Here is a 9985-nt window from a genome sequence, read left to right on the forward strand (position 1 = left end):
ATTGGCTGCCTGGTGCACACATTTGCATGTCTGAGCTTATAAAACCCCCCTGAAGAGTGGCCAGACCAGCTCAGAAGTACAGATTCCTATCACAGCAACCTGGCAGTGCCACTTTGCAAAGCAGATTATTGCAAATATTCATGCACTCTCCATAGAAATCATTTTGCATCTTTGTTTTCTCTGCTGCTAGCAATTTTGACTTTCAGAAAATGACTTTTATAAAAAGGGGATGCTGCTCCAGGAAATGTTATTCTTGTCTTCTGTGCTTTTTTACCCTGCTTATATCCATTGCTACATGCAAGACTATACGTTATAGGACTTATGAAGAAGACGACCCGGGGACGGTGATAGGGACCTTAGCTGAAGACATGCACCTTAACCTACCTGAAGAAGGAAGCTTCCGTTTGATGAAACAGTTTAACAGCTCCCTCATCCGTGTCAGAGAAAGTGATGGTCAACTGAGCATCGGTGAGAGAATAGATCGTGAGCAGATTTGCAAGCAATCCCTTACTTGTAACCTTGCACTGGACGTAGTCAGCTTTTCCAAGGAGCAGTTCAAGCTGATTCATGTAGAAGTGGAGGTGAAGGACATTAATGACAATAGCCCCCACTTCCCCAGTCAGGAGATACCTGTGGAGGTGTCAGAAAGCTCTTCTGTAGGCACCAGGATCCCCTTGGAGATCGCTGTGGATGAGGATGTAGGTTCCAACTCTATCCAAAGCTTCCAAATCTCTGTCAACAGTCACTTCAGCCTTGATGTACAGACCAGAGCAGATGGGGTTAAATATGCAGACTTGGTACTGATGAAAGAACTGGATAGGGAAAGTCAGTCTGCCTATACCTTGGAACTAGTAGCTATGGATGGAGGCAGCCCATCGCGATCTGGCAGTGCAATGGTTAATGTTCGTGTCTTGGACTTTAACGATAACAGCCCTGTGTTCGAGAGAAATACAGTCACGGTGGAGTTGATGGAAGATGCTCCTGTAGGATTTCTGCTCCTGGACCTCAATGCAGTGGACCCTGATGAAGGATCTAATGGGGAGATAGTCTATGGCTTCAGTCCCCAGGTGTCTCAGGAGGTACGTCAGCTTTTTAAGATTGATCCCAAATCTGGTCGCCTTACGCTTGAAGGTCAGGTTGACTTTGAGAGCAAGCAGACTTATGAGTTTGATGTGCAGGCTCAGGATTTGGGTCCTAACCCCTTATCTGCTACTTGTAAGATCATAGTCCACGTCTTGGATGTGAATGACAACGCTCCGGCGATCAGCATCACTCCTCTGACTTCTATCAGCGCCGGGGTCGCCTACATCACTGAGGCGGCCGCCGAGGACAGTTTTGTAGCGCTGATCAGCACCACGGACAGGGACTCCGGCAGTAACGGGCAGGTGCAGTGCACCCTCTACGGGCACGAGCACTTTAAGCTCAAGCAGGCTTATGAGGACAGCTTCATGGTGGTCACCACGGCCCCTCTGGACAGGGAGAAGATTGCAGAGTACAACCTGACAGTAGTGGCCGAGGATCTGGGCTCCCCTCCATTTAAGACCATTAAGCAGTACACGATCAGGGTGAGCGATGAGAATGACAATGCCCCAGTATTTGCCAAGCCAGTATATGAAGTGTCAGTGCTGGAGAATAATGCCCCAGGAGCTTATATCACCACTGTAGTGGCAAGGGACCTTGATCTTGGGCACAATGGTAAAGTCACCTACAGGCTGGCAGAGTCAGAAGTCAATGGTGCCCCCATCTCCAAGTATGTCTCCTTAGATCCTGCCACCGGGGCCATCTATGCACTGAGGACCTTTAATTATGAGATCCTCAAGCAGCTGGAACTGAGGATACAAGCTAGTGATGGAGGGGCTCCCCAGCTCTCCAGCAGCTCCATCATCAAGGTCAAGATCGTAGACCAGAACGATAATGCTCCGGTCATTATTAACCCCGTGCTGGCCAATGCTTCTGCAGAGGTGATCATCCCAGCCAGAGCCCCCCATGGCTTCCTAGTGACCCAACTCAAAGCCAAGGATGAAGACGAGGGGGTCAATGCAGAGTTGTCCTACAGCCTGTCCGAAGAGGGGCGCACTCTGTTCACTGTCAATAAGGTGACAGGTGAGGTGTTCCTGACTACAGATGTCAGTGATGACCTGGGCCAGGTGTTTAGGACACTGGTCACCGTCACTGATAATGGCAGACCCCCTCTATCTACTACAGCCACTGTCAGCTTCCTGGTCACAGCTGCCACCCCTCCTGCCAACCATGAAGTCATGCAGCCAAGTTCTTGGGAGGAGAAAGTTTCCCACTGGGATGTCCCCCTGATCGTCATCATCGTCCTGGCCGGCAGCTGCACCCTGCTCCTGGCTGCAATCATCACCATAGCCACCACGTGCAACAAGCGGAGGAAGGAGAATAAAGCAGGCAAGAACGAGAGGGATATCTCCGAGCTGGAGAAGGGCGAGCAGGACGACGAGGAGCTCATCGACAGTCAGAAGGGCAACATGTTCGACTCCAGACCCTTCCCCAATGCCACCACTCCCTTCACGGGGACTGAGACGGCGGTAGTCACCCCGGAGATGCCCACCACCGAGGAGAACTTCAGTGCCAGCAATCTCTACGACACCCAGAAGAGGCTGCGGAGCGCCAATGCAGAGGTAAGAGCAGAGGGCGGCGGACAGAAGGGAAGGGAGGGCTGCCGGACAGCAGGCGATAACCTGATGTCTCCCCAGAACTATGCCCCGGCCCCCGGCTACGGGAAGGAAACGGGACCCACCGTCACAGTCTGGAAGGGGCACTCCTTCAACACCATCTCCATCCGGGAAGCCGAGAAGTTCAGCGGGAAGGACAGCGGCAAAGGGGACAGCGACTTCAATGACAGCGACTCCGACATCAGCGGGGATGCCCTCAAGAAGGACCTCATCAACCACATGCAGACTGGTAAGTCACAGGCTAGAGCTGCTTAATCCAATGGGGGTACAGAGGCTGCATGCTGGGGGATCTATCTGTTTGTCTGCCTAGGTTCCAGGATCCTGCTACCAGGTTCCAGAATTTGCAAAAAAAGTGTACCCCCAGGACCACAAATAGAAAGATATTGCATATTCAGACTTTGCTTGTCCTTTTTATCTATCTATCTATCTATCTATCTATCTATCTATCTATCTATCTATCTATCTATCTATCTATCTATCTATCTATCTATCTATCGTACTGGGTCCTACTGCCTTATTGAATGTGTATATCTGTCTATCTGACTGTACATCCTTTTGTCTATCTATCTATCTATCTATCTATCTATCTATCTTCCTGCATCCTGCTCCCCTAATGAATTTGTAGTAAGGCTGTATGCCCCAGAACTATAAAAAGATATTGTATATTCAAGCTGTGCCACTGTTTTTTTCTAATGTCTATCTATCTATCTATCTATCTATTTATCTCATAGCTATCTATCTATTTATCTATCTATTTCATATCTATCATCTATCAATCTATTTCATATCTATCATCTATCTATCGATCTATTTAATATCTTCTTTCTATCTATCTATCTAATCTATCTAATCTATCTATCTATCTATCTATCTATCTATCTATCTATCTATCTATCTATCTATCTATCTATCTATCTATCATCTACCCATGTATCCATCCATCTAGAGTCCTGGGATGTCCACCTTACTAATTATGCAGTAAGGGTGTACACCTCAGGAACATAGATTGCTAAAATGATACTACAAATTCAGACTGAGTTCCTGTTTTTTATCTATCTATCTATCTATCTATCTATCTATCTATCTATCTATCTATCTATCTATCGTAGCATTCATTAGCAACTTGCAGTATACACTGTTTATATATAAATTATGCTTATGCTCAATTTCACCGCCTTGTTTATATACACATAAACAAGGGGCAAGGTCACTTGAAGGATCTTCGAATAATCCTACCATTTCTACATTTTTAAATATTCACACGCAGTCTTGTGGTTGACCTTGTTCTGTATATAAATTATAAATATAGTAGGATCTGAACCAGTAGGCCATTTCCTATAGTATCCTTTATTATTACACAATTTAAAGTCTACCAACCATACTATATTAAAATCCATAAAAAATTAAATATTTGCACATAAAGTAGCATAAAATAATAATAAGCTGATAATGTGTCTGTCAAGCCCTATCCATCCACTGTAATAGAATACAATAATCCGATGCTGCACAGGTAGTGAAAAAAAATCCTTAATATAGTTTTATAGCTGTTTTATTATATATTAGTATAAATTTTATAGCTGTGTTATATATTAGTATACTTTTATAGCCTTAATTATATCTATTTATGATGATGTGTATAAATCTCAACACAACATTTGCCTAGTCTGACTAAAAGATAAGGAAGATAATGTTTGTTCATCACTCTCTCTACTTCCTATGCTGATGCTTCAATGTTGCTATTTGTAATTCTAGGACTATGGGCCTGTACTACAGAGTGTAAAATCTTGGGTCATTCTGACCGTTGTTGGAGTCCATCATGTGGAAGACCACCAAATGTCCATTCTGCAACCTTACATACAGGCCAGCACTCAGTTTCCAGTTTTGGCAAGAGCACCTCTCTTCCCCGAGATCCTCTGCATAGAGATAACTATTACCAAACATCATCAGCTCAAGCACACCTCCAAAAAACAGGTGGACTCCAGTGTGTGTATGAGAAGGTGCCACCCAAAGACTATGAAAGCAGGACAATTACTTTAATTTCACCTCCAAGGTCTGGCAGGCTTCCTGATTTACAGGAAATCAGCATGCCTCTTTATAAGTCTCCTGGTACAAGTAGATATGTGCCACCACAAGACACCACCTGTGAACAGGATGAACTTTAGTCTAACACAGTTGGACCTGTACAGTCTGTTATGGACAGCCACAATCTGTGTAAATGGGACTGCATAACTCTAAGAGTTTTAAGTTATTGACCATAGTTAAATAATAAGGATTCTTTATTTAGGTACAAGAAGTCTTAATGCACTTCATTTGCCATAGTTCAAGTGATGTCTATGGGGTTATTTATTACAAAGTCTTCCAATTATAAAGTTGTCAACGATTATCATGTTTATGTGATAAATTTAACAAAAACAATGCAAGACCAGACAAATTCAGATCACACCCTGTAAGCTAGTGCTTACCAATACATACTGGGCCTCAATTCTGAAAACTAGGGCAGAAGAAAAAATGGTGCTACCCATAACAACCAATCAGGTTTCAGCACTCATTGGTTGGCACTGGTAACATCTCAGTTTTTTGCATTGGTTTTTACAAACGAGGCCGACTTTTTGTAAATATACCTCAATTGCATTTTTCCTGACATGGTCACTTTACACCGCCCCACTCACTTCACTCCATACTTTTTTAGTGGAAAATTGATCTGTTTCTAAAACATGTTGCAAAAAACATACTAAAATAGTGAAAAAAAATCAATAAAAAAAATACACTCCCATTTCTTTGCTGCTCCCCTAAACTATGCTGCACTAGTTTGCCTATACGGTAAATATAACCACTATGAATCATTGTAAAAATGCATATCCGACCCAGTTCCATTACCTTTGAAACTCAGAATTGCGCAGTCATATTTAGAAATCACTCCATTACCAGTCTCTAGTATAAGCCATTGACCATACTTTTCAATACAAATGCAATTTCTTGTCTTGCATTAATTTTTTTTAAAAAAAATGATTCCATATTTCACAAGCCATTGCACTTTTGTATACCTAGTATAAGACCGTTTGCCTCTTTGGCAGCTAGACATATTCATATTTGTATGAAATTATCAATACTCTCCACTTATGAAAATGACGAAATATATCAATGTTATTGTACGTTGCATTCTATATTTTGTGACATTACCAATTCTCCTAGCATTATGTAAGTGTACTTGTACCTGGATAAAACAGTGGCCAATGTGTGTGTATATTTGTTATATACATTCACACATACACTCATTTAAACAATGGGAGGAATCTATCAAAGTCTTACTCTAGATGCACACAATAATTCAACCAAATGAAACATTTTCAAATGCATAATATTTTTTTATTTATGAAATGGAATTATATGTGCAGACCAAGAGTGACTTTTGCAGAAGAGCAAAATGTTGATAATTTCCCCCCAATGTGCCTTAAATAACAAAAATGGTGGGATTACATTCCTGTCAGGTCAATATCATTTGATATAAGTAAACAAATATTGTTTGATGTTTCTGTAATTTTTATGAAATGTGCAGTATTTAATTTTTTTACTGTGTTCTTGCTCTAATCTCACACATGGCTTGCCATTTGGTAGTGAAATTACATGACGACTGTGTTTTTGTCATAAGTTTGTAAATAGTGGGAAAATTTGTTCTATTTTTATATGAAAATTTTCAAAATTATTGCCAAAGGAACTATGTGTGTGAATACAATTCTAAACTTAAGTCACTTGAAATGTATATGTTGCAATGTACATTTTTACAATCATTGAAAATACTTGACCTGAAAAGTGTGAGTTGTAGATTATGCACCAGTGGACCATATACAATGTTACTGCGTTTTGATTTCAGCAATTGATGTCACCATCAAACACAATAAAGTATTTGTGAATTCTGTCAAATATCTCTTTAAATTCACACATTCTGTATTTCCAGTCATTGATACACAATTCCTTTAACACTATGGGGCAAATTTATTATTTCTGACCTTAATTTGGTCATCTTAAAGGGGTTATCCAGGGAAAAAAAACTATTTTTGGAAACCTCCTCACAATGTTGCACAAACATAAAAGAAGTCATACTCAGTCAATCACCTGTCTCTGGTCCTCCGATGCTCTTCACCTCTTGCTGCAGCAGTGATAATCTCCAAACACATGGACATGTGACCACTGCAGGTAATCACTGGCCAAAGTAAGGTGCTCATCGGATCTAGTCGTCACGTCTTTGGTCATGGTGACTTCATCACTGCAGCAGGAAATGGAAAGCAGCATGGAATCAGTAGAGGTGAATATACCTTCCCTTATGGTTGTACAGCATTGTATGTTTCCAAAAATTGTTTCCATGGTTGACCCCTTTAAAAGTCGAACCAGGCAGGAAGAAGATGCACCAAATTTGTGAAGCTGGATTACACTGTATGATAATTTGTTACATCTTTATAAACAAGTTTAACACTTTTCTCTAACTTTTGACATCACCACTTGGTGGATACTTTAGATCAGTATTTTGCTCAAAATTGAGGCATGCATCGTTAATAAATAGAGATGAGCGAATTTACTCATTTCGAGTAATTACTCGATCGAGCGCCGCGATTTTCAAGTACTTCCGTACTCGGTTGAAAAGATTCGGGGGGCGCCGGGGGTGGGGGGAGGCGTGGCGGAGCGGGGTGTAGCAGCGGGGAACAGGGGGGAGCCCTCTCTCTCTCCCTCTCATCCCCACTCTCCGCTGCAACCCCCCTCTCACCCATGGCGCCCCCCGAATCTTTTCACCCGAGTACGGAAGTACTCGAAAATCGCGGCGCTCGGGTGAAAAAGGGGTGTGGCTGAGTAGGTTCACTCATCTCTATTAATAAATTTCACAGTTTAGAATTTCACACTTCCTCTTCTAGATACTTGTGAAAAGTGACCAGTAGGGGTGCAAAAAACTGTCTAAAACAAGTAACAAATCTGGTGCATGACATGTATGCCAGATTTTAGTTCAATTTGTTCCAGAATTCTGGACATTTGGAATGGTAAATTTGCCCCTATAATTTTGTATTATATTTTAAAAAAAGATTGTTGGTTCCAGACTTTCTCTATTGACATAAATGGAAATTGCCATTGTATACATTTGTAGCCCAGGGCGTGGGCTGTCATCTGAGTGTTTCCACCTCAGTATTGGAGTGCCTTCTCCATTTGTAATAATCTATGTAGGTGGTTTAAGAGTGCTTATCCCCTTGTGTACTAATCTAAGTAGCTAAAGAAGGCACTGGAGTGCGATAATGGGAGTAACTACAGAAGATTACCAGTCTAGGAGAGAGCAGGATTAAGTATGTGTATACTTGTATGTGAATTGATTGACTCAGTGTCTTAAGACAGTAACTCAAAAGCTTCCAAAATGGCTGAAAAATGATAGCAGCTTCCTGTCCTCAGTAAAAGAGGGAAAAATAGCTGTGGAGTGCAAAATACTGCATATTAAAGGCAACACAGACAATAAGAGATAGACAACGGGAATGATCATGAGCATAACAGGTGTTATTATTAGTATCATTATTATTATAATTGAAATGCAAATTAAAATGGGAAAAACACATTATTAAAGAAAAGGCTAATTTTATGTCATTGTACAGTCAGTCATTAGCTGGCTATACAGAATAAGATGGCATACCCACCTCTACACTCAAAAGGACATATATTTGTTCTTAAAGGTGCATTGCGCTTCGAGGGCCATTGTAAGAATCCTGATAAGTGAAAAAGAGATATTGTCCAACTCGTTGGATGACTTCTTTCTTCTTTATATTCCATGCATCCAATCACCAGAGGCACTTTTCACCATATTTGACCCATTTGAGGTGGCCATACACATTAAATAATTGTTGGCAGTCAGTTATTTCTACTGACAGTACAATGACCTACACCCAGACAGGCTCATCGGCTTTTAGAGCTCATATACGTTAGTTCACTCTGGGACAAACACTATCCCATAAAACTAGCCCACACATATACACAGGCTGTCCCACCAAGCAAGCATGTTTGTTTTAATGGGGAGAGGGGAATAAGCCACTTCCTGTGGTAGCAGCGTATCTGACATGGGGACAAAAGATCGGGATCATGGTAAAGTCAAATCTTCTTATCCTTTTCCCTCGACATTCTGCTGAAAAGTGTGTTTAGACGGGTTTTGCCTAATGTGTACCTTTAGATTCATTTTGTTCTGCTCTTTAAAACATGGGGATTCATAGTGTCACATGGTATTATTTTTAATTAAAATTCTTAATTTATAAAATTGGTCACATGGTATATCACTAAAATATCCTAAATCTAATTCTTTAAATTTATTTTCAACTAAAAAAAATATTAATCCTAAAAGAGCAAATTGAGAAACGGTATAATCATATTTAATGTTTATTACATAATACAATATAGACAGTGGTACCTATAATAGAGGCTCTAGTTGTAGGTTAATACCTAGTGTAACATCAAGGAAACACATCTTTATTTTATGTTAATGGGTATGTATTGTTGATGACAAATATTGATCTTGGATGTTGCATGTTCTACTGATCAGATCATTAAAGCGACCCTCCGGTCCTGGGCAAACAAAGATGGCCGCACTGCTTCCCTGACTACCTGGTGCGCACTGCGTATTATGATGCATTGGTAGTCTAAGACACTACATGCTGCTCTGCAGGCCAGTGCTAGTTAATCAAAGCAGGGATAGTGTCTTAGACTAATGATGCATACTAATGCATAATGTATGTCAGAGAAGCTGGTGCGATTATCTTTGTTTATCCATGCCCAGAGGGTCACTTTAAGTCAAAATGAATTTTAAGGGGATTTCCAATTGCAAAAACCCAGCTGATTATGACATACTGGCTAGATACCTACTCACTTCTTAACTCCTCCATCATAGTCTTCCCCCTAACTCTAGCTTCAATGATGTGCCTTACCAGCTCTAGTGTTTTCAGTCCATACGGCACACTAATGCTGCCGCCAGTGATTGACTGGAGCTGTCACATGTCAGTGCACAGGTCATTGCTACAGCCATGTAAGCATAAACTAGCAGGGAATGCTTGGATAGTCGATTTAGCAGGGAAATTTGGATTTTTGTAAGTCCAAAAACCCTTTGCACTTAAAAAAAATCCATTACATTGCCAAGGGTGTAACAACAAGCCATGGAGTCTCATAGCAGAATTTGAATGTGGCTGATTTCACAATGACACTTTTAGGGTGGCAGCACATGTATGTAAGCACATATACGCTCGCTATCACGTGACGTATATGCGCTATGCAGGACG

The 9985-nt window shown here is 41.2% G+C and overlaps 1 protein-coding gene across 1 annotated transcript; it reads left to right on the forward strand.

Moving 5' to 3' along the window:
* The first annotated feature begins 209 nt into the window (after positions 1–209).
* PCDH8 (protocadherin 8) lies at positions 210–5675 on the forward strand. Its single transcript, XM_066581441.1, has 3 exons — positions 210–2642; positions 2718–2925; positions 4449–5675. Exons 1-3 carry the CDS (start codon positions 210–212, stop codon positions 4856–4858), a joined length of 3051 nt encoding a protein of 1016 aa, XP_066437538.1. The 3' UTR covers positions 4859–5675.
* Positions 5676–9985: the final 4310 nt, after the last annotated feature.

Source organism: Eleutherodactylus coqui, chromosome 1 (genome assembly GCF_035609145.1).
Source record: "Eleutherodactylus coqui strain aEleCoq1 chromosome 1, aEleCoq1.hap1, whole genome shotgun sequence".
NCBI lineage: Eukaryota > Metazoa > Chordata > Amphibia > Anura > Eleutherodactylidae > Eleutherodactylus > Eleutherodactylus coqui.

Excerpts from the sequence above, each read along its gene's own strand:
- PCDH8 (XM_066581441.1), top strand. The coding sequence starts at position 210 with ATGACTTTTATAAAAAGGGGATGCTGCTCCAGGAAATGTTATTCTTGT. Across the intron at positions 2,643-2,717 it reads TGCGGAGCGCCAATGCAGAG|AACTATGCCCCGGCCCCCGG; the intron begins GTAAGAGCAGAG and ends ATGTCTCCCCAG. Across the intron at positions 2,926-4,448 it reads CATCAACCACATGCAGACTG|GACTATGGGCCTGTACTACA; the intron begins GTAAGTCACAGG and ends TTGTAATTCTAG.